This window comes from Anser brachyrhynchus, assembly GCF_964034855.1.
Source record: "Anser brachyrhynchus genome assembly, chromosome: 1".
In the NCBI taxonomy this organism is placed as follows: Eukaryota; Metazoa; Chordata; class Aves; order Anseriformes; family Anatidae; genus Anser; species Anser brachyrhynchus.
The window spans coordinates 155531661-155557420 of NC_137694.1; the positions used below are offsets into that span (position 1 = coordinate 155531661).

At 40.8% G+C, this 25760-nt stretch overlaps 2 protein-coding genes across 6 annotated transcripts in view; one reads left to right on the plus strand and one right to left on the minus strand.

Annotated features, from left to right (window-relative positions):
• The window catches only part of UBAC2 (UBA domain containing 2), a 103740-nt gene that overhangs the window by 32353 nt on the left and 45627 nt on the right, over nucleotides 1-25760 (minus strand). For all 5 annotated transcript variants that reach the window (XM_080575942.1, XM_080575941.1, XM_080575940.1 and 2 more), the window contains one exon: nucleotides 1242-1365. In XM_080575942.1, the coding sequence (XP_080432068.1) occupies nucleotides 1242-1365 (124 nt within the window). The remainder of the gene's footprint in view (nucleotides 1-1241; nucleotides 1366-25760) is intronic.
• On the plus strand, nucleotides 5598-24247 carry LOC308187713 (G-protein coupled receptor 183-like). Its single transcript, XM_080575937.1, is given in 3 exon segments — nucleotides 5598-11481; nucleotides 11485-11498; nucleotides 21358-24247. Coding segments are annotated over 3 exon segments (1143 nt in total). The 5' UTR covers nucleotides 5598-11457; the 3' UTR covers nucleotides 22463-24247.

Consider the following 25760-nt stretch of genomic DNA (forward strand, 5'->3'; position numbering starts at 1 on the left):
AAAATTAGGCTGATACTGGTTACTAAAATAGCTCTGTGAGATGCAGCCTGAATGATGAAAACACCTTCTCTCTAGGCTCTGACTTTGGAAAGACTGACTTGAGGTAAGGGTAGAGTTTACAAATGAGGGAAAGGCAAATGAGTTACTCTCAGCCTCTGTGTGACGGCAGCGACTGTTCTGTACGCAGGAGGGAAAGACCCCGTGAGATGCAGTGATTATTAACAGCGGTGATCTGTATCTGATCTTGTATGTATGAAAGCAAGAGGCAAGGGGCACAAAGGAAAAGAGCTCAGACAGTATCACTGGTGTCACTAGGACTAGAATAATAATGGTATCGATGATTTGGGGAGAGAGGAAACGGGATTGCTGAAGGATCAGGAAGAAAGAGTGCTGGAGCAGAAATCAAAGGAGTCCAAATGCTGAATAGCAACACGAACGAATGAAATGTTCAAGAGGAGCAGAAGCCACTGTTCTGAAACTGACCATTCATTCTAAAATACTCTGTACCACATCACAAAATTAGGGTGTTTTCCACTGCTAGTTTTAGAGCTATATTTGAGTCTCTGGAATATATAAAAATGAGTACAATTTCTCATAAGTTCACACATCTCCTGTCATTTCTAGGCTGTTGTGTTTTTTCTTAAAAAAAGAAAACTCCTCTTTCTGTATCAGTTACCTCTCTTTTTCCATTCACATTTAACATAATACTACTTGAGAGTGCTGTGCTCTACATCACATTATTTTAAATAATCTGTCACATGGATAGAAATTAACAAATTTATATAAAAATGTAATTCAGCCAAATCCTTGGTTATTTACTGACTGTCTTACCATAGAAAAATACTGCATTCTAGCTTTGTTTGAGCTCTAACAGGCAAGTGGAAAATAAACAAAAACAAGAATACAAGCAAATTAGAAAGGTAAAAGATACATGTGTATTTGCAAAAGGTCTTGGCTCATTTTTTTAAGCGCCCCCCCCCCAGATTTACAGCGTTTTTATTTTATATTGTCCTATGCATGACATTCAGGAAAGAAGACAATAGAAGAAAATATAACATGCTCAACTCTTCAGTGTGTAGAAAGGCATACTAGAAACACATTTTTCAATATTTTAGTTCATGGGGAAGTCACTAGCTAAACATAGGTGGAATCATACATGTGGAAGCACCAAAATCATACAAAAACACTAACTGCTACATTATTAAATCACTCAAAGATGATCAAGCAAGTACATACCATACCTGTAAACCTAGTATATAGACCAATGTCTTGTTTGTGATAGAAAAGTGTCCTAGTACTTGTGTCACCTGCACTCTTGGAATGGAGCAATAAAACGGTACAAACAGAGCAAACACGGGACCCAAGCTGCAAAAAGAAAGATACAGATGGTTAGTAAGAATGATACTAGTAATAATGGTATATAACAATAAAAGGTTATTAATCCTGTCTATGTAGTCAAAACATAGTATTGCCTTGCAAAAAAACAGGTCTTCCTAGCAAATCAATGATTTGATGACTTCTGGTGTTCAGGATAATAGATTCACTAGCAAATATTCAACTACTCTTCTTTGGCGAATATCCCTGCTAAGAAGAAACAGGTGACAAAAAGTATCTTATTTCCAAGTGTTTAGGACCGGAGGCAGCAAAGAAGGCAACATATTTACTCTACCAGCCAACTGTTTCTATAAAATACAGCCCACAAAAAGAACTCTTCCACACCAGAACAAAACATCTTTTATCCAGATAGAAAGATTATACGTCTCCCCAGAGGTCATGGAAATAACTTCACTTATGAAGCTAAGCTCCTATTATTCACCCAGGCTTAAGACAGGATTAGACTGTAGTATTTAAGATGGGAATATTAACAGTTCTATTTAACTTCCATTTTGACAGTGACTCCCGTGACCATACAAACAAGTAACTTTTTTAGAGTGTTCACCTTAATCACAGCACAAGATGCCTACTAAGTTTCTAAACCCTATTTGGAAGCAGTTTCACCGAATTTAAGACTCAAGCATCTTCTACAATGACCAGATATCTAGACTGAACTTACGGACATAACCCAGTACATTTCATCCATATACCCCCACACAAAGCCTGTGTTCTTTATGATAAAATGCTTACGCTTCCAGGAAGCTAAACCATAGATTGAAAACACCAGGAGAGACCCCACTAGAACCAACTCCAAAGGCATGGCTTTGGAGTGATTCTGGAAGAAAACATTTTCTAGGGTGGAGATGGGGAGAAAAAAAAGGCCACTTCAGACAGACAGCAAAGGAAGATGCTTTGGAAGATGCTTTCAGATTCCAGTGAGGGGACAGCCACATCTGTACGTAAGCCATTATCACCACTGACTTCAGACTATGAAGAGACCCGCTCCCCACCTCCACAAGAGCTTAGCCCTCTGCTGTCCTTCGACCCCTCTCCAGCCCAAAGTGCTGTTGGCACAGATTTGCCGGTGAACTGCTCTGCCTAGCTACTAAGCCACTCCTGGAAGAAAAGATCACGTCGAGTCGAGTTCCCCCCGCTCCCCTGCCACTTGAGCAACCGTGGCAATGTCAAAATGATAATTTTTGCACCTGGTGCAACTCGCCAGTGCGTGGCAGGGACCACAGCCACAGGTAGCTCCCAGGCATCGAGCTCCGGCCCACGGCTGGGGTGAGGATGTCTGCGAAGCGCACGCCCCCCCCAGCTGGCCCCTCTCTTCTTCTTCTGACAGAAGTGGGATGTTCCAAAGGACAATTTTACACCACTTACCAGCTTATCGAAAGTTTCAAGAGTTACAGTTTCCACAGGCCTTTAAGAGAAAGGGATTTTATCATTCTCAATACGATTTCTGCACACAGCATAAACCAGGACCTAAGTAACTCGAAGCGTTCGCTTAAAAATACCTTTCCCTTCTAAAGGAGCTACTGGTAGGAGTAATGCTATGTGAAATGGTGGTCTGAATATTAAAATTCTCATTTCCTGAATAACTGCCAAATACAACACCCACAGCTATGAAGAAAACCTGATGATTAAGTACACAGTTCACATATTTTTACTCTTAATGAACAGTGGCTTAAGAACGCTTCATTATCATGTTGACTGTTATATTTGAAGTTCAGCTTGTTGAAAACCTCCCTCTCTGAGGGCTTAAATGTTGCTTAGTTGAAGGACATAAAAACATTTCAGTATCATCTGCTTCAGACAGGGTCAGGTGCACATAAATGTAGAGAGAACAACTCAGGAATTACTGAAAAATGTTCAATTTCACATACGATCTCCTCTACATAAACAGAAAACACCTGTATAACACACAGCACATTCTTAAAATAAACTGAAATTATTTAAGTTGTAGGAGTAGATAGGCACAGCTAAGCGACTGCCACACACAAAAATAATTCTTTGTCAGACTTGCTTCCACTGTAAACCATATTCACTGAAGCAAACCAAGGTTTATAAGCGAAGAGAGAAGGAAAACAAAGAAAAAAGACTGATCTTTTCCCCCTCTTGGAAAAGTTATTATAAATGATTTCTGTCTACAGAATGTGATTCTTTCTATCCTTACCAAGTGACTTGAGGGAGTACCAAAACTGTGGCACGCTTTTCAGGTTTTATTCCTCCTGTGATAAATAGTGACTCAGACACAGAGATTTTGCATGCAAGAGTGCACTCAATCATAGGTTGGGAAATTACAAAAAGGAACTTCCCATGACCATACGTGTGTTTTACAAAGAGGTTACAGAATGTTAAAAGGTGCCCTCAGTGTTAATATTCACCATTAACGTCAACAGAAAACACAGAAGGCACCATCCCAGATCGGGGTAGGGATCTGATTCCAAGTCCAGTGTCTGGCACTGCTCAGAACCTGAAAATCTAGAGGAGCTTGAGGAAATGTAGTAGTAGATTTTGTTCCTAAAACTGTAAGTCAGTAGACATCACAGACAAAGACATAACATTTTATCTTTTTAGAAAGAGTTCATATCTACTATAAACAGGTATTAGACAAATACCCATTCAGGTATCCCACAGGGTACAGAGAGAGATGTCCAATGTTGCTGTTAGGTTGTTCTCATTATCATTGAAACGATACGGTGGTCAGGGTGGGTTCCTGATAACTAGAAAAATGCAAATGCCCCCGCCCTCTTCAAGGAGGGCAAGAAGATAATTCAGGCAGCTATGAGCCTCACCTCAGTCCCTTGGAAAGTTAAAGAACAAATCTCTTAGAAGCCAATTCCAGGCATATGAAGGGCAAGGTGACTGCTAAGCCAGTATTGATTTACCAAGGGCAATCCATGTCTGATCAATCTGATTGCTCTCTGTTGTGAGGTTGACAGGTTGGAGAAACAGGCTGACAGGAACCTTATGGAGTTCAAGAGAAACAACTGTGAAGTCTTCCACCAGGGTTGGAATAACCCTCTGCAACAGTATAAAACGGCTAGAAAACAGATTTGCAGAAAAGAAGCTGGAGAATCCTTATTAGTCAGCGGTTCCCCCCTTGCAGGGATGGCCTCGGGCTGTATTAGCAAGCATGTAGTCACCAGGCCAAGATAATAAGTTCAGTACTTCTGAGCCTGAACCTGAATCACTGTGTCCACTTTTGGGCTCCTCACTACAAGAAAGGCATTGATATACTGGAGTAAGTCCAGCTGAGGAAAATGATTGTCCAGTACTGTACCAGGTTGCCCAGAGCTAGAATCTCCAACCACAGAGATATACAAGACTCAACTGGACACAGCCCTTTGTAACCTGTTCTAGTTAGACATGCTTTGAACATGGAGTTGAACTAAATGGCTCCCACAGGTGCAGTCAAGCCTAAACAACCCCATTATTCTGTGAATAACCAAAGCCTTGTTCCTGAAACTCTTGAACACTAGACAGATTTCTATTCCTGCATTTGACTGGACAGACACAAACATCCATTCATGATATATTTGGTTTACATGGCAAGATTTTGGTAGCATAGGGGCTGCAGCGATGGCTTTTGTGAAAAGAGATCAAGAGTTGCCCCCATGACGAAAAGCGCCAGTTCTAGTCAGCTCCACAACAGATCTTTTGCTGGAAAGCCGAGCCAATGAGTGTCAATGGTTGCACCCCTGTGATAATACATTTTTAAAAGGCTAAAAAACACCTTGCAGCAGCTGTGAGTCAGAGGAATGAAGAAATGTGAGGGAAACAGCCCTGCAGCCCCGCAGGTCAGTGCAGCAGGAGGGCAGGAGGTGCTCCAGGCAGGCAGCAGCAGTTCCCCTGCGGCCTGTGGAGAGGCCCCTGGTGGAGCAGGCTGTCCCCCTGCAGCCCACGGGTCCCACACGGAGCAGATCTCCACGCTGCAGCCCGTGGAGGAGCCCCCGGTGGAGCAGGTGGATGTGGCCTGGAGGAGGCTGCGGCCCATGGAGAGCCCCCGCAGGAGCAGGCCCCGGGCCGGAGCTGCAGCCCGTGGAGAGGAGCCCACGCAGGAGCAGGGGTCTGGGGGGAGCTGGGCCTGTGGGGGACCCGTGCTGGAGCAGTTTGCTCCTGGGGGATGGACCCCGTGGTACGGAGCCGTGTGGGAGCGGTTCTTGAAGAGCTGCTGCCTGTGGGCAGCCCCCGCAGGCTCATTTCGGGAAGGACGGCATCCCGTGGGAGGGACCCCATGTGGAGCAGGGGCAGGGAGTGACCATGAAGGAGTGTAGGAGACGAAGTGCTGTAGACTGACCGCATCCCCCATTGCCTGTTCCCCTGTGCTGCTCAGGGGGAGGAGGTAGGAGAGTCGGGAGTGATGTTGAGACTGGGAAGAAAGCGATTGAGAGGACGGTACTTTTAGTTTTGCTTTTATTTCTCACTATCCTAGAATAATTTTAATTGGTAATAATTTAATCTTTCCCAAGCTGATTCTGCTTCACCGGTGATGGTAAATGGTGAGCAATCTCTCCGTCCTCATCTCAATCCGCAACATTTTTCATTTTATTTTCCCCACTGTCCTGCTGAGGAACTGGGGAGAGAGAGAGAGCAGCACGGTGGGCACCTGGTGACCAGCCATGGTTGACCCACCTCACATGCGCTGTAAATCAAAGGACTGGTACTTAGCTCTTTTCATTAAGTTAATTGTTTGGTAAGACACGGTCAGATTCGGCATCTAGTTTTATTGAAGGACTACTTCACTTCTCTCTTTCTCTTCACTTCTCCCTTTTCCTCCTCTCTTTGCCTTTCTCCTCATGCCTCAGCCCTTTGTTCCTCACACTGACAGGAACATCAGGAACAACATGGTAAATATCCTGCCAAGTGCCGTGACTGGCTTCTGCTAGAAACTTGAGACGTTCACGTGCAAAGAAGGGACACAGACACATATGCTGACTAAACTCAGTTTATGCCTGCCTCATGTTTAGGAAGTTAATTTTAGTCATGTTGGTTAGAAAATAACATTTTCGAACAAAACAAAGAACTCTGAAACCCAAAAGATTAAATTCTGGAGTTTGAACGCTTTATATAGACACCATGTCCATCTCAAAGGCCTACTGTAATAGCAGGCCCTAGGACGATTATGTTCTCATTTTGAATAGCGTGTTAGATTTCAACATTCGAGGTGAAAAAATCACAGCAAAACAGAAGAGAACGCTACATCCTATGAAGTAATGAGACTGGTTTTGCAAGGAGGAAAAAAAAAATTGAAGAAACAGTACCACTGAGAGAAAAAACAACTGTATAAGCCTCTGTACAAACTACTGGCGTAGAACAAAGAATCGAGGGCTAGCATTTCTCATGAGAGAAACAGGCTTTTCAGAGTTTAAAGGGGTGATTATTAAACGCAGATTAATATAAAACATTTCAAGTTAGTAAATGTTTTGTGTGCACAAAGCATAGGAAACAATGGTTCTGAAACACACGAAAAGACGGGTAGCTAACTTAAATGTTACTTCTGCAAAAATATCTGCTGCTGTCAATGGAAGTTCTGTGGGATTAAAATTTGCAGAAATAACCTGTTATTTTATTCAGAATGACTCACTACATTTACTAACTGCGGTACTGTCTTTTTCTTTGCTTCACATCATTTAAGCTCTTTGTAAAAACATCAGCCCGACAAATTCACAACCACATATTTTTGTGGGACTGAAAATTTCAGTTATAAAAGCAGCCGCACATAATACAAAGTGTGCTTTATCAGTAACTCAAGTTACCAAGTTTATTCAGCACCCTGCATTTCTACAGGCTGTCCAGATACTGCCAAATTATGCGTAAGGTGGCAGCCTTTATTCCGAAAATGTTAAGCAGTCTCAAAAAATATTCCTTAAAAGCAGGTAACTCCCTGAAATATGACAGCCCTTGACAGCTGCGATCCTCTAACTGATGGAGCCCAGGACTACAAGCAACCATCTACTGCATCCAACCTTTCTGCTAGACATGAGCAGGACACCCCAGTGCCTGAAGCTTCTTCACACCAGCAGAAACAGTAGGGTACGTTACCCAATATTCCTGTATTTAATTGCCAATATTTCACAGAAATACAGAAAAAAAAAAAAAGATTAAAAAAAAAAAACTAACAAGACAACCAAGTCACAACCCTTAGTGAAGCTGTGCATCTTGAGGAGAAAAGAAAGTTTCCTCCTCTCCATGGACATCTCAGCAGAATCACTGCAACTTTGGGTTCACTAAAATATACGACCAACAGATCACTTTGCAGTCCCTTTGTGAAGATAAAAGTCAGACGTCTACTGCTCCTACAAAAAGCTTTAGTTTTTAATGCCAAGACTATCTAACGATTTATTCCATAAACTGCTCAGTTCCATTTTAAACCAGTGTCACTTTCTTTTCCCTCCCTTCCCATCAGCAAGATAATCCAGAACTTTCCTTTTCTGCAGGCTAGAATCTTTCTTCCAGTTTTGCTTGCAATTTGTTTACCACTAACAAGATGCTAACATTGTTCTTTAGCTCCTTCTACAAAGATCAGTTAATCATATCGCCTCTCAACCTTTGTTTTGCAAAGCTTAAGATATCTGTTATTCTTTCACAAAACTGTTCTCTGTTGCCCCGTTCAGCTATCTGCTGGCTGACCTAGAGTACGTGATCACTTCTATACTACCAGCCTGCTACAATACACAACTTAAAACTTCTTCAGTAAGGTATTCTCAATAGACAGCCCTTGTGCAAAGCAATTTTTGCAGACTACCAAAGACTTATACAGGCTACAGCACTATAAGGATAAAGAAAAAAAAATTGTCATGATCCTCGTCCTTTCTTTAATACACGGTTAGCACGCTGCCATTCCTGTGAAGGCCCAAACCAACCATTTTGGGGGGATACTGCTGATAGGTATAGGCATGGCTCACCAAACCCTGTACCCTAATCAAGAATAACATCACAGCAACAACTATTGTCCTTAATAATGTCAACTAGGTGTTACAGAGCTCGGTACCTGTGCTTACCCACTGACAACTGCTGCTCTGCATCCGCTGTCTGCAGGAGGTGGTTCAAGTGATTGATGGTGACAGCTTACCAGGTAGCTCTGCTTTTTTTGACTGACAGCATTACCCACAGCCTGAGTTCAGCAAGAAAGAGGAGCCTGCATCTTTCTAAAAGGCGGGGTCTGCCAGTGAATCTCACATTGGACTAAGTCTGGGACAGAACTTGGAGGGAGGCAGAAGGCATGTGGAGGCATAAGAATACATTGAAGGGGTTCAGATGGGCATTTTGCTGAAGAAGAACAGTTGAACATATATCGAAAATTTTAGTGTCACAAGTTCATCTGGCTTGGGTGCTTAACTACATCTCATTTCTCCAGTTTAACCTAACACATTTTATTTGGCCTCTGGAGAGCAGACAGTAAGACCGTGACTCACTGAGGAGTCATCACTTGCTGTTCCTCAAACTCAAGTCACTTGAAAAATAACATTTGTCCACAAAAGGGCTGGGTTCAGCTACTCATTAGTTCAAGATACCTGAGTTCTGTCCCAGAGAAAAAAAAAAAAGAAAAAAAAAAAAGAGTTTTGGAAGGAAGCGCAGTTTTGCACAGAAGATAAGAAACTGAACTGGCTGAATTCATTTTCTGGTTGATCCATAAAAACCCTGCATAATTTCAGAAGTCACTTCTTACCTGGCGTAGTAGCTCTGTACATACAGAACTGTAAAGCTAAATTCAGTTGCTTTTACGAACTGCTCAAATAGAGTAGGGACTAAGCAAGCAGACAGAAAAATAAATTATCATTGGCATCATAATACAGTAGTCAAAATATTAACTGCACTGCTTTGATGTAACCATCTCTGAAAGTAACATATTAGTTTACTAATTTACATGTTACGCTCCTTGCATGCCAAAAGCAAAACAGTAGAATTCTGCATCCCAAAGGTAAACACAAACAAATCACACTTTTTGACACATGCCACCTTTTTGGGTTCAAATCTTCAAATTCTGGGGCAGGCAGATGTTGGAGAAACAGCAGCAGTGTAAGACAAAAACCAAATAGCTAGAAAGATAAACGGTGGAGAGGAATGCAATCTGTATCATTCAGATCAAGCAATTAACATCCTGTGAGGCTGGGCTGGATTGGTGGCTAATGTACAAGCGTAGCTCCAAGGGTACAATCCAGTAATGTATATTAATCAAAGAAAAGTAATATTTTATCAGATCAGAGCAGGAAATGCATTTTGGTATTATTTTCATAATGCTACAGCTATTTTGAAATGATCATTTCCTTTAATATGAAGTTGTGGTATTAATGTCAGCCCCTGAGCAAAGACTACTACCTGCCTTTGTATCTAGAAATTTCTCATTTCGACCACATATTTTTGCTGCTGGACAGGCAACCACACTGCAGTATGACTCTGTGTACATATGAAGCAAGTTCCCTCTGTAATTTCCGTTTAAAAAGTAGTTAAGTCTCATTACTTCATTTAAAGAGATTTTATTCTCTGATGAAGCTAAATAATTTTAAAATAATTTGACAACTACAGAGAAAAAAATCTACAATAAGTCCAGTAAGTTCTCACAAATACCTTCTTAATGTGGTGTTGGAGGATAAATGCACATAAAAAATGAAGAGCAGGAAATTCTACATCAGGCACTTCAGCTCCTTGCCATCTGAGGAGAACCACGCCGTGCCTGCAGTGGGAGCTTAGCACTGAAAATCGTGGTGTGGTGCCACCTAAAAGCTCCAAGTAAGCACAGAAGTAACTAGCAGGGCTCTGTTTCATTCTGCTACAGCAAGGACATTTCCTGTGAGACGAGATACGTTTAGTGAAGTTGAACTGTGTCACAAAATCTGCATTTACTTCAGGCTTTCTGACGAGGCAGACACGTCAGGCAAGGTCCTGTCCCTGCACACATCCTGCGTGGCAGTGTCACCAGAAGCTCGCCCTGTGAACACCGCCCGAGCTCTCCCAAGAAGCATCCCACCTCCGCACGCGTTGGACCCGCCAAGACCGGCATCGTCGTGCCTACTTGCTCATTTTTGAGAATCGGGCCACTTAAATGAGGCCACTTGAAAGATAAACTGCCTTTCGCAGTCATGAACGATCAGTATGAATTTGTGGGGAAAATCCCACGTAACACTCAGCCACCGCCTCTAACAGCAAATGGCAGGGTTTTCCATCTATCTCTGATCTCCATAACCTTTTCAGCAAACACACGGTTTCGCTGTCAGATCAAGGGTCCTTACCCAGAAACAAGGTTATTCCAGGTGCCTACAGGTTCTTGACATCCCATTCCTTTCCTATTCCCACCTATACTTACCGACATCATTTTAGCACAATCCGACGTGTGTTCTAAAAGCTATTTACTTTAATGTGTATACCTTGTGTGTGTATTACTACAGTTTGTATCCTTGCTCAAAATGCAATAAGCTTACCAAGTTACACATCCTCACTAATCTCTAGAATCAGCCAGGCTCCTCAACTCCCTCACGATTTTTCAAAGGGCATTTCTGTAAAGCCTCATCATTACGATTCTAAAACACTGCTGGGAATGTACACGGGCTGTTGAGACGTCTGTTTTTACACAGCGTATCAGCATGCCCCAAGCCTGAGGTTTTCTTGTGCTGTGTCAGATCTGATCAGTAAGAAGCGATTTTAAAGCATGTACCCATCATACTACTCTTAGCTCCAAACTAAATTTTGGTGTTGTGGGTTACTGATTTTCCTTTTTTTTTTTTTTTTAATGCAGATGTAATATAAGCCACGTTTTTCACTCAGGATTTTTCGGTTGGTCAACAATTCGTCAAGAAAACCTCTGGGTAAAGTCCCTTCTATGAAAGTCGGTAACGCGTAGCTTGTGGTGGGGGGGAGGCATTTCGAATTACTCTCTTTGAACAGACTAATTGCAAAAGAATTAAAAATAGATGCTTTCACATCCCATAAAACTGTAGGCAGCAAATCAAGACCAGCATACAAACAAGGTTTTTTTTAAGCACATGAAAAAAAATCTACCCCTCCCACAAAAGAGACTCACGTAATCAGTCTTGAAAACAATGTGCAAGGGTAAACTTTCACAGTCAAGCCATCCTGCTAATGCCCTTAGCTGCTCAGAGGATCTAAGAAGCTACGGATATGTAAGTACAGACAAGAAATGACTTTTTTTTTTCTTCACTGAACAGCAAACAATTCCAGAAAGATAATTTCTTTATTGCATTATTATGAATATGTTCATGTAGTAGGAGAGACAAGGCTTGTAGAATAAATTCTGTAACATTTTACATTGCCATATTAATATGCTACTTGTTATTTCTTATTTCTTATTAAAATGCCAGATGATCCACAACATCAACAAGTTATTTCAAATGTTTTCTTATATCACTGATTTCTTAAAATAACATTTCTAATAATTTTGATAATCAGAAATAAATGTTTGATATTGCATTATCTTAGCTTTTTCAGTAAAAGTAGTTTAAATGATACTAATGGAAAGTAACTACTGTTCAAGTATTAAGCGAAACACTGCAGTTCTTAAGTCATTCACTGAACCTTGCAAAATACTTTAATACTAGGAGAAAGCCTTAAAACAAATCTGTACTATGGCAGTGAATGCACAGCTTGCTCATTCATACGCGCTACTTGTCTTTATTCTCTGCTCAAGAGCTCCTCAGTCACTCTTCTCATGTCTGAATAGTGAAGCAGAATATTTTAGAAATCCTAAATTTTATGAGCTGATTCCTCTCTCACCTGACACATTTCTTTCAAAGTTTTTAGAAAGCATTCTTTTCCTGAATTGCAATCACCAACTATATATCTCCCTATTACTGATCTTCATGCCACAAAGCTAAAGAAGTATTACAAGCGATACAATTTTTATACACCTTCCTATTAAATGGGATATATTTTTTATGTAATACTGGCAAAACAAGACAGACTGTTCAACAGGCAGCAACTCAACTATCATTTACAATAAAACAAAGAGGTGCCATGCATGTCCTTAGGCACAGAATATAAGAGGTCTGCCTAACATTTCCATGGCTCCTCCTGAATAGAGACAAGGGGACTGAAAGCTTACCAGGCAATTAGTCTTTAACAGCTCAAATCTTATCTCTTTGTGTTCAGAGATTGAGGAGTATGTACACGAATAACAAATTTAAACTAAAGTCATGAAGTTTTAATCTCTAAAATTAATTAAAGACCGTACCTGCACAGGTTCCATATGATCTGGCCAGAAAAAAAAATACAAGGTGTGCACTTTTTCTAGTTACTATGATACAAATTCCTTATTTGTATCTTTTTTGACCTTTCTTTCCGTCTACTTGCAGGAATGTAGTTGTGGATAAGGTTTTTCTTTTGCTTATTTGCTATTTTTTAGGCTCTCTCTTTTTTACATTAAATAGACTTAAGCAAGTAAACTGAAGGGAGGTTAATCTTCTCATCATGAGCATGGCTCTTCACATTAGCATGCATCTTTGGAAAACATGATTTAGGTTGGATAATTCTCACACTTCCATAGTAGGGATCACATTGGGAAAAACAGATCCAACAGATAAGAGCTAGACACATACACGTCTTCCACTTTTCCTTTAACTAATTATGCAGCATTTCAACTCAACTTTACTTCCATTTCACTTACTTTACCGCAACTTTTATTATTTTAGGACACCAAATGCAATTGTCATGCATCTTTGTAAAAGAGCAGTAGATGAAAGCTGAACCATAAAGATCCCATACAGTCTGCATCTGCAAATTCTGTTAGAAACGTTTAAAGAATATTTTAATTCTTCATAGCCATCATTAAGAGAATTTAATTCGTGCGATGCACGATTTGGATTCTCAAATTTGGGTTTATACTACGGAAGAGTAAAAGCACTAGACTGGAAACTATCTCACCAAAATTAGCCATGGGTAGTGACCTGTGGATTCAGTCATCAGGCTTACTCGTTGCAATTTTGGACACAAAACTCAACAGCTCTGAAAACTGTAAATTAACATAATGCACTAAAAGAACGTGAGGGTTACAGCATTAGAAAGAAACAGGAAGCTTTAGGACACGCCTGTCTCTTGCCTCAGCTTTTATTAACCACGTGTAGTTCCCAAGCTGGTAATACATGTCTAGATATGTGCAGCTTTCTTAGGTATATGAACCTTTACATAATAACAAAGCACTCTAATATGCAACTTAGCAGGCACACTTAATGAACATAACTTAGTTGAAACAAACGCTTTTCTCAAATACATAAAACTTACACTGCAGCCAAGACCACGTGTATGTTAAATTAGAATTTCAGCCAGTAAATATTACTGGTCAAAAGAAAAATAATTTTAGAGATTAAGGAAAACATTAAACCTATACTACCACAGCATTGCATAGTTCCCATCTTCCACTGTTTATAAATTCTCTAAGACTTAACAGCTTAGACCTATAGAGGACTACTCTCATTTGTACTCTTTATGCATACCTAAACAGTGTTATTCCCCATTGCACTTTGTTAAAGCAACAATGTTCATCCATCTCAAAGTGACTAAATCCTACTATGTACCGAGCCAGGACAGAGCTTTCTAACGACTTGCCATGCCTTCCCGAGAATTTAATTGGTATCCCTCTTAAATTAGCTGCTGGACAGATGAACCAGGGACTCATCACAAAAAAAGAGAAAAAATTACAAAGAGAGAGACAGACGAATCACACATTAGATTACAATATGCAGTTGAAGTATTTTATATATTCTCTCTCCTGCTAAAAACAAACAAAAACAAACAAAAAACAGATGGTGTTCCTATACCGAAAGTAGGAGATGATAACAGGAGGAAAACTCATTTAGTTTACAGAGAGACAGCTTTGTATCACTGCTTGCACATAATTTCACAGAATCACAGAAGTGCAAAAGGCCGAGGTTGGCAGCGACCTGTGATGATTATCTAGTCCTCCCCCCCTGCCGAGCAGGATCACCTAGAGCACATTGCGCAGTATGGCATCGAGGAAGGTTTTGAATATCTCCAGAGAAGGAGACTCCACAACCTCTCTGGGCAACCTGTGCCAGTGCTCTGTCACCCTCACAGTAAAGAAGCGCCCTCTCATAACCAGAATGAACTTCCTGTGCTTCAGTTTGTGCCCGTTGCCTCTCGTCCTGTCGCTGGGCACCACTGAAAAGAGACCGGCTCCATCCTCTTGACACCCTCCCCTCAGATATTCATACACAAATTTACAATTTAAATTTATTATTTAAACCACATAATCTAAGTTTGTAACGCTACAATTGCTGGCTCATAGCTTAGGTTTATGCACTTTAATAGTTGAATACATGCAACACCGGTATCCTACGTGTAAAGGCCATCATACAGACACAGCTCAGAGAACCCGGGCTTTGGATTACATACTTCCAAACTGGAGCCACCATTTCCATTCATCCAATACCCTTCACAGTGGGAAGTCTACCCTGAGCTGGGCTCTTGTGTACTGTGCTACAGATGTAAAACAAATAACTAATGCCAGTCAAACGTTTTCACAGAAAACCAAATTCCTAAAAGAACTAAATTTCCTTCTTTGATGAGATTACAAAACTGGCTGACAAAGGCACCTGCACAGATTTAACACATTTTAGATTTTATAAGCAGCTTGACCTGGTACTGTGATTTTTTTCTGAGTAGATATTATGGCTGTAAAACATCAGGCAACCACAGAGAACAGATTAAAAGCCAGCTAGCTAACAAACCTCATCAAGTAATTGGTTAAAGAAAAAAAAAACATTACTGAGTGGGTGTATGTCAACGTATTTCATCAACGATCAAAAAGCAAATACAATGCTAAAACTTCAAAATGGCAAGAGACAGAACAATAAGGCACAAGCCACACTGGTTGTAAGCTGGGCATAATATTAACTTTAGACTCTCCCAGGCGTAAGGTCCTCCCAGGAAGAAGCAGAGAACCGTGGCCATGCCCACAGACTGGAGATACCCTAGGACACAGTGATTTGGGGAAGCACTCCGGGATCACAGTGAGCTAACATCACAAGCTCCCAGTGCAATGCTATCCACCTCCGTCTGATTCCTAACCCACAGAGCAGAAAAAACAGGGACACGGTGGTGAGGACACCTTCAAGCATGCCAGCACCTGGAATCCCATCTCCCGTAGCGGACTGAACTGGAGTTAGAGCAGAAGTCACAGATTATTTTGCCTTACGGTGAGACATCTGAGATGCTCACCTTGAATTGCCAAAACAACAAGACCGCATAAACACCTCTGTGGGCAGACGGACTATTTGCTAAAGCAGTCTTTATTCTAAGAAGAAAGGCTCAACAAAAACAGCATCTGCAAATTGATTTTGGAGAAAAATAACAGACACCCACATTTTTGACAGGGAGGTTGACTAAACAATACTCCAATACAAAGGGCTAATTCTCCCTCTCAAGTTCTCCAAGTCAAGACCAAATACCCTTGTGGAAAATATGCTGTGAATCAAGACAGTGGAATCCATACACAAACAACTAAAATACGTAACCTTGATTACATGGGAGGCCTCATTAAATGAGTAAGTGGTCTCTCTGCACTAGAACTTTATCAGTGTCATCGAGGACTGCATGTCTGCAAACTCAGAAAAAAGTAAAAACCTAAATAACCTTCTTTACAATACTCAAGACAGGAATTTTAAAAACTTCATGCCTTAAAATTTCTTACATACCTCTGCCAGAAAACTGTGGCAATGTTTTCTAAAATTACTAAATCGGTAAAGTAAATTAACAATTTATTTTTTTCCCTCCAAATACATACTTCAAAATAATATCATTAATAAGCCCCATAGGCCACTGGAGAGGGGTATTTAATCCGTCAACAGAGAAGAGCAAACGCTCTGGTAGTGACTCCCAAGGTTAGTTTCAGCGGTGTGTCTGCATTCGTGACGGTGCACGGCCATGTCCTCATAAGGTTCTAGGGCACACAAATTAGGGCTGCTGTTGTTTTTTCAGATACGTTCTGTGGAGTATGGCATATGCTGTGTATGTATAGTAGACCGATCACTAAGGCTTGCTGCCAAGAAATAAATAGCAACCTGACACAAGGAATAGGGCTCGAAAACTATCTTGTTTTACTCAATAGTCTAGATGCCCTTTCAGGAAGAAATTACTATTTTAAAAGCAGCCTGGTTCAAGATTGACAAGAAAAGCTGAAACGCCTGCTGAGGTGAAACGGAGTTCATCCAACAACAACAGGAGCTCAGAAGTACAAAGAAGTTACCATAGCTCAGCTGATGTACATTAAATTGTGATATGGCAGCAACTTTATCGTCTGTTTGAGACCCAAGACAGATAGAGCATCTCAACTGTTTTTTTAAAAATACGAAATATATTCAGGAAACGTAGCAGCTAGACATCACAGTGACTGCTTGAAAATGCCCACACATAGCTATATACAAACTGAACACTAATACTAATCTAGAGTATTGTAAAACGTCTGCCCTATGTTAGCAGGCAAAATATTTTGGGGATAGCAGAGGATCAAAGGGAATCCCTGCCCGGGGCTGACTCCCACGGCAAGACGATGAGCCTGCTGACACCCTCTTCCAAGGAGCAACGACGTGCACGCTGACCTGGAAGTGCACGAGCTGCGGTTCTCTGGCTTTCTTCTCATCTGTTTGTGGCCAGTTTGTTCCACCGTGCAACTAGAGAACTTCTTTAGGAACCAGGAACGCACCTGTGCTTGCCTTGTGATAGAGTGGGGAAGGATGGGAAAAGGGAAAGAGCTGCTCAAATTAGCCACTCCCGACGTATGTCCATGCTAGCACCATGGATAGACACACGCTCTCTCCTGGCTGGACTCCTTTTCAATATAGCTATGTTTTTACACGAGGGTGAACATCCTATTTTGAGTAACAACAATTTCTAGATGACTGTATTACGATAAAGTAGAAGATTCTATTTTACAGCACAAAGTAGATGACATTTTATGAAATTCTACTGATGTCAGAAAAAAAGTCAGTGAAATTATAGATATTTTCCTAAGTCATACGTAAATGTGTTCAAATAGTAGATATTCTACATTTTATGAACATTGATAGACAAATGAATGTATGTGACAACCTTACATATTATTTATGAACAAAAACTATCACATTACAGTGAACAGAAAATAAAATTATGCCATGAATATACTGTAGGTAGTCACTGCTATGGAACTGTTTATCATAAATCTTAGATAATTTTTCTTTGCATATGTTTAAGAAATGATTTTACCTAAATTTCAAGGAAGACATGGGTAGAAGATAGATCTCATGCTGCGAGTCTGAAGTCAGAAACATACAAATAAGAGAGAGAACAAACCAAAATACCTCACCAACTCTTATCCAGATGCCTACAAAACCCCACATTTTCTGCAAAAAGCAGCCTGTTACACTTAAGTAAAATGAACCATGCTACGTGCTTCTATACGGAAGACACATTCTTAGACATTCCAGACATTCTTAAATCTGTGCAACGGCTACAGAGCTGATTTTTACCAATTCAATTCCTGTATTCAAGCCACAGTGCTCCCAGATCAGATTTAACTTCCAACCCCGAATGCAGTCTTCACATCTTGACACATGCTACGTGCTTCCCTGGTATCTTTAAGAATCACAACACTGTACATTTATCAGTCGGAAATCACTCACCTGTCTTTCCTACAGCCTGTACAAGACTTGATATTGACTTGATAGCTAGTGTATAGACTTGATATAGTATTCGGATGCTAAATTTCTTCCTTAATCACATGTAATATAACTTACTCATGTATCTTCATATATGGAGTCTACAGTTAGGTAAAAATCAGGAATTTGAGATCCATCATCCATTATCTGCAGGTTTAGTGTTTACAAGGAACCTTACATACCCCTGCTAACCTAGGCAGAAGTCTGATCAAACTGGATTATAATACGTGTTGCAGGTAAATTAATTGTGAACAACCTGAAATAAATAGGACAACCTCATCAAAACATGAAAGAAGATACTAACCTTTCAATGCCTCCACAAGTTAACTAAAAGATAATTAATACTTTATAAAAGGTATAGTTTAAAACATGTAAAATGGAAAGTATTTTCTATAAAGACTTCTTTAAGGTACAGCAGGTTGCAGTTGTTTGCAAATATTGTGCATTGAAAGGCAGATCCTCGGAAATAACCTAGATGCTTTAATTAAAGATATCAGATGGATGTAAAAATCAGTTTACAACAGCTTTTATCTCCAGATATTCTGCATTAAAGCAGAAGCAATCTTGTTTTGACTGCTACTTTAATCCATATAAGTGCAGATACACAGGCTGACAGTTTGTATGAGTCATCCAGATGGCAAAGATGTCTGATACCAAAACTAGCACTAATATTTAATATCTGCAGAAATATAGACACATCACAGTCATAAAGACACAAGCGGCCTGAAGATTTTGAAAAGGACCAATTAGAGTGATTGCTGAGAGCATCCCAGACTGTACATAAGAATAATTTCTTCTGTTCTTTTTTTTTTTTAATATATGTAACTGCATAAATAGAGCACTGTATAATTACGAAGTGATGGTGCTTGCAGCAGTGATGTTGAAAGACTTTCACAAGAATATTCTCCTGGTGATCACCTTCTTTCAAGAGTGTATGAACACATACACAGTCTGTGACTGCAATGTGCCTGGTTGGCCATTGGAAATTTTCCTACAGGTTTTCTGGAGAGCGCAGGGAATAAAATCATCTCACTTCTTTTCACATGCAGTCTCTCCAGCAAGAACTGAAAGATACAACCGCTCTTCACAGTCAAAAGAGTGGGAAACACGTGGTGGTTTTACTCAGCTGGGCAGCTGAGCTCTATCTACCACAACCGCTCTCCAACTCCCCCTCCTCAAAGGGAAAGGAGGAGAAAAGACGATGAACAGGGCTCAACGGGAGAGATAAGAACAGAGAGATCACTCAACAATTATCGTCATGGACAAAACACACTCAGCATAGGGAGATTAATGTAATTTATGACCTATTACTAACCAGCCAGACAGGTGAGAAACAACAAAGCAAAACTACAAACACCTTCCTCACCATCCACCCTCTCCTTCCTCCTCCCCCCAAGTGGCGCAGGGGAACAGGCAATGGGGGATGCGGTCAGTTCCTAATGCTTTATCCCCACCACTCCTTCACAGTCCCTCTCTGCCCCTGCTCCACGCGGGGTCCCCCCCACGGGATGCCGTCCTTCCCGAACTGAGCCTGCGGGGGCTGCCCACAGGCAGCAGCTCTTCAAGCACTGCTCCCACACGGCTCCGTACCACGGGGTCCATCCCCCAGGAGCAAACTGCTCCAGCACGGGTCCCCCACGGGCGGCAGCTCCCCCCAGACCCCTGCTCCTGCGTGGGCTCCTCTCCACGGGCTGCAGCTCCGGCCCGGGGCCTGCTCCTGCGGGGGCTCTCCATGGGCCGCAGCCTCCTCCAGGCCACATCCACCTGCTCCACCGGGGGCTCCTCCACGGGCTGCAGCGTGGAGATCTGCTCCGTGTGGGACCCGTGGGCTGCAGGGGGACAGCCTGCTCCACCAGGGGCCTCTCCACAGGCCGCAGGGGAACTGCTGCTGCCTGCCTGGAGCACCTCCTGCCCTCCTGCTGCACTGACCTGCGGGGCTGCAGGGCTGCGTCTCACTCCTTGCTCTCCCAACTGCTGTTGTGCAGCACTTTTTTTTTTTTTTTTCCTTTCTTAAATCTGCTCTCACAGAGGTGCAAACAACATCGCTTATTGGCTCAGCTCTGGGCAGTGCCGGGTCCCTTTGGAGCTGGCTGAAACTGGTCTGATCTGACAAGGGGCAGCTTCTGAATTCTTCTCACACAGGCCACTCCTGCAGCCCCCTGCTACCAAAACCTTGCCATGTAAACCCAATGCAAAATGCCTTTTCTTTACGAACTCACGGTGATCAAATACTTAAGGAACAGTTTCAATGAGGAACAGCTAAGAAGGAAAACCATAAAAATGACAGATACTTTAAGGATGGTACTAATCTATAATAGAGAGTTCTCTCTGTGATTTGTTAGCTAAATTCTTCAGACTTTAGGGACTATTTTGCAGAACAGCTGCTTAAGGAGTACCATTAGATGCCCCATCCTTTCTGCCATTTATGCCTAGGGTGTGAAACTGTTAGGTGTAACAACACGACTGAAAATATTCTGCACTGGAAGCAACATCAGCAGGACAGGGTCCTTTCCATTTCTAAAATTCTGCTAACTCATTTTTTTATTTTAAGTCCCCCAAACCACTGCCACTTTGCATTTCTTCCATGTCATTTTTGACCATTCAGGTTAAACAATTTCCAAAATGCACTAAATCATAACACGTGAAATACTTTTGCTGCGATTTCTCTCTTTTGCAGCATGATTAATAAGAGACTGAAGTAGTAGTCTTATCAATTTATATATATAAACAATATTTGAATTAGACTGCAAAAGCCAATTCTTTGCAATAGCATTAAACAGGCTGAATTATTATGTCAGTATGGTAAGCAGGAATGCTGAAAAAAAAATATTTTCTCCAAACAAGTTAAACCATCACAAAGTGAATCCTTAGAAATAAAAACTACCTAAAAATTATCAGCAATACATTTCAAAGATTTTGTCTGCTTGACTGACCCTTGGGGACTTCATATGCTCATTTATCATGTGGTATCTTCAGACACCCTTTTCCTCTCGGATTGCTATGAACAGCCGCCCACCTCCTGCCCATCTGCCTGTAAGCTTCACTTTCTAAGTATATGGCATCCCTGGTTTATTACTTTGCCCGTTGTCTCATTTTTTTCAGGAGAGAAGGCATTGAGATGGAAATAGAAAAGCCAGATAGAGCCATCTGTTTGTTTGTTTGTTTTTGGAAAGAGGCTTGAAAGTCTTTCACCACAATGAAGTTTCATTTCAGTTTTTTACAATCTTGCTTTTTGCAATGTAGGTTGACCGTTGTTTTGCAGAAGAAGTTTATCTACACATATTACAAAATGTCCCCTTTTGTTTTTTCATGTTAGGTCTACTGAGCTTCCTGCAGAAACAGCGGTTGCAGAAATGGACACTTCCACAACTTCTCAGACAAACGGTTCTACCTGTGACTTATATGAACATAAAGATACAGCAAGGATACTCCTGTCGGTCTTCTACAGCCTCATCTTAATTTTCGGAGTGCTTGGAAACACAATCGCCCTCACAGTCATTTTCAAGAACAGAAAGAAGATCAATTCTACCACTCTCTATTCAACAAATCTCGTCTTCTCAGACCTATTGTTTTGTATCGCCTTGCCTACAAGGATAGCCTACTACGCCCTGGGTTTCCACTGGCCTTTTGGAGAAGCATTATGTCGAATAACTGCTCTCTTGTTTTACATCAACACTTATGCAGGTGTAAACTTCATGACGTTTCTGAGCATTGACAGGTTTTTTGCTGTCGTCCATCCCTTCCGATACAAGATCAGAAGGATTAAATACGCCAAGGGTATTTGTGTGTTTATCTGGTTTCTTGTATTCAGTCAGACTTTCCCGTTACTTATACAACCCATGACACATGAAGAAAATGAAAGGACTACATGTATGGAATACCCAAACTTTGAAAAAATAGCCCATCTACCATTTATACTTCTTGCTGCCTGTTTAGTAGGATACCTTATTCCCCTTGGAATTATACTATTTTGTTACTCTCAAATTAGCTGCAAGCTTTTTCAAACAGCCAAGGAAAATCCACTGACTGAAAAATCAGGGATAAACAAAAAAGCCATCAACACCATCATATTTGTAATTATAGTGTTCGTCATCTGCTTTACCCCTTATCATGTTGCAATCATACAACACATGATTAAGAAGCTTCAGAACCCACCCTTGTGCAGCGAAGAGCAAATTTTCCAGAAGTCACTCCATTATACTGTGTTTCTGATGAATTTTAATTGCTGCCTAGACCCTTTCATCTATTTCTTTGCATGCAAAGGATACAAAAGAACTGTATTGAAAATACTCAGACGACAAGTGAGCGTATCAATTTCAAGCGCTGTCAGGTCACACCATGAAGAAAGCTCACGGGATGTGGGAGAAACACAAATGATGGTACTTGCAAAATCTGCCAATGGGAAGTTACCTGAAAAATAAAGTCTGTAGTACACTGCAGTGAAGCAGGCTTAAAAATCCTGGGTTCACATAAAAATCTCTGTGTTCCCTGTACAGCAGCTTAAAGAATACTCCGTTTCTCAGACTGTCAGGAAATCAAGGAATGGTGTTAGACTGAAAAAGAATGATCATAGGACAGCAGGAAAACTCAAAGCTACAATTTCCTAGCTACGTCCTCTTGACTGATCTCATTACTTTTTCCAGGAAACGCACACCATTGTGAATGTCCAAATTCCATACTGCACATACGTACTCCTGGATGCTATTAAATCAAGCAAAGACTTGAGTCAGTTTAACTGTATGTCTGAGAAAGGATCAAACCAAAAATAGCTTACAATTTAGAGTGACTACAACTAGCACATCTGGAAATTGCAAGACTCCTAGCTGAGCTCCAATTAGAGCAATGGTTTTGTTATCTCAGTCACACAAGCAAAGGAATCAAACTTGTAGATAAAACGGACAACTTCTGTACAGTTTGACTATCTCTAGTGCTTAGTTCATAGTCCTTTGGAGGTAAAACTGTATTTTGTAGTACTTGGAGCATGTATGCCTTAATGGAAAATTCACAGAGATACTATTGTCAAATATAATAGATGAAAAGTTAATGAACTCTTTGGTTCTTCCCAATATTAGATATCTCCCATATGTTAAATCACTCATCTTTTCAAGGTGCATTATCTCTCAAACCCTTTTCCTGAAGGAAAACTTTCCTTTCCGGTGTGTATTACAGAGTTTCAAAGTTGTATATTAATTATTTATAAACACACAAGAAAGAAGTTGATGCTAGAGACTAAAATATGAAAACTACAGTGTTTCGGTTAAAAGAACATTGATACACGGTTCTTCAAAACTTCTGCTGAAGACAGACACGGACACAAGACAAACTGTTAACCTGAGATCAATAAATGGTAACAGCAGGAATGGCTGGGAAGGGATGAGCTTTCCCACCATGCCTTCACAGAGCACGTCCGGAATCCATTTGGGCACACTGAAATGGTGCCAAAGAAAAGACCAAATGAGTTAAACACGTCCTACTGGAATTGGCTGACTACCAATATACATCCAGGATGCAGGTTTTGGGTTCCTGCTGTCATGCCCTTCCGTAATGTGACAGTTTCCTTCCCTGCTTTATTCCTGGCCCACACGTCTTTTCTTTTGTCTTCTGTCTTATTAATATACCAACACAACTTGGTAATTGCACCATGTGATGAAAAAGGAAAAATAAAAAATGCCCGATAATTACTGGTAAAAGCTATGCCAGATGTCAGAATAAATGATATTTATTGCAGCTGTATCTCTCCAGCATTGAGATTGTACTGGAAAGTCATCAAAGTATGTTACATTTGTCATCTCTGAAATTCCTTCCTTCCTTAGGTGTTGACCTCCACCTACCTGCAAACATGGAAGGGTCGAATCTGAACAGCAGTATGGAAATGTTATTAATAATTACATTATAATGGGAGAGAAAGTGCAAAAGACCCTGTATTTCATACCACTTACATTGTCAAAATTGAGTTTCTAGTTACAAAAGACACTATGCAGCCACAGGAAAGTGGAGTAAGAAAATTTGTTTTCAACATAAGTTCTGCTTAATTCTGTATGCTATAGCAGTTCTGTTCTTGTTGGCTTTTTTAATAAACTATTTGAAAATATTATTTAAGAATTTGTTGCTATAGGAGTAAATAAATGATAACCTGATAAAACCACAGGAAGACCACTCATGACTGCCTAGAAGTTGTAGAAATAAAATGTATGTATTATTAACACCACACCATTACAAGCTCTTTTTAGTTTATTAATGTTTTGTTTTGTTGTGTTTTTGTTTTTGTTTTTGTTTTACTTTTGGTCTACATTTCATCTGTGATTATAAAACTTTAAAGGCAAGAAGTTATTTTTTTAATTTTTGTATGTAAAATATAACTGAAATACATATATCACACCACCCCATAATGCAAGTATTTATTCACTTTTAGGTGGAAATGAAGTGAAGGTCTATGCTGAAAATCTTAACTTGAGTTTCCCTGTCCCTGTTTTCTTATGTTAGTCATTCTGTTATTTTCACGTCTAGACTTTGAGAACGTTGATGTGATTTTGAAAACAAACAGCTAACTTCAAATCAAACTACTGCTTTTGCTGAAGTGTTTTGGTCCAGTTAGCTCCCAGTTTGAAAAAAAAAGCTTTTTTCTCCTTATTCTATTATTTCTCAGATACTGAACAAAACAATAAAATAAAGATCTTTAAAAGCTATGATAAGCTCAGCTTCCTGACCAGAGTCCTAAAGACAAAGACAGTGACGATTTATAGCTGTGGCAGCTGATGCCACTGCTTCCCCTCGCTGCTTGCCAGCGCTCGCAGCTTGTGCAAACTCCTATCAGTGAGGAGACTCTTTTATGCGTGCTTATCTGAAACTGCCAAAAGTAGTGGTGGTGGTTTCAGCTGGCCTGGGACACTGCTTAAAAATAGCTTAGAGAGCATCTGTCTTAGCTCTTCTCCCAGTTGTGCTGTGGGGCTGGTAGCCATCACCAGAGAGGTGGTAACAACCTGCTGCATGGGAACAGGGGAGGCCAGTAATACTGGAAACCTAGAGCTCTTCCCAAACCAGTTTTGTTCAAGATGCCTTTTTCCATTCGTTCTGCAGGCATTCTTCCCCCAGCACTGTTTGTTTTGAATATTTTTACGACAGGAGTTACCCACGGTGGCACACCTCAAGTCCCTCTCCTACTGCATGCCACACACGCAAGAATAAAGGGGGTAAAGACGTATCTGGTATCTCTTCTCCTCTCTAACACTGAGTATATAACATATGCTGAGGAAGCAGTAGGCAAAACACATAAACAGAATCTGTTAAAATAAGGATTAAGTTTCCTGGCTTTCTCCTTTGAAAGAATATTAGTCATTAAAACTGAAGACATTCACACCGGTAAATTCCTGGAGCAGGACCCTCAGAAATTTAATGAGGATTGCCAGGCAGCTCTTCCAAAGGTAACATCTTTTTGGTAAGCATGCAACATTCAGTAAGTGTGACCACGTAGATACCCAAGAAATACTGTCTGCCGCTGCTCCTCTCTGAGTAGGTACTTCAAGCTACTTCTAAGTCCCTTGTTTGAGGTCTCATGGAACAACGTCTTAAAGTAAATTAAAGTTCTTTATTAATGAGTCAGATATCTAAGTGCAAGACATTGTTAAAAGACTGAGCATCCCTTGGATCTTTGTACTTCCCATGAAGAGGGTGGAAAGACCTGATTCTGTAGGTCTGACAAGACAAGGGCATGCCATGCCA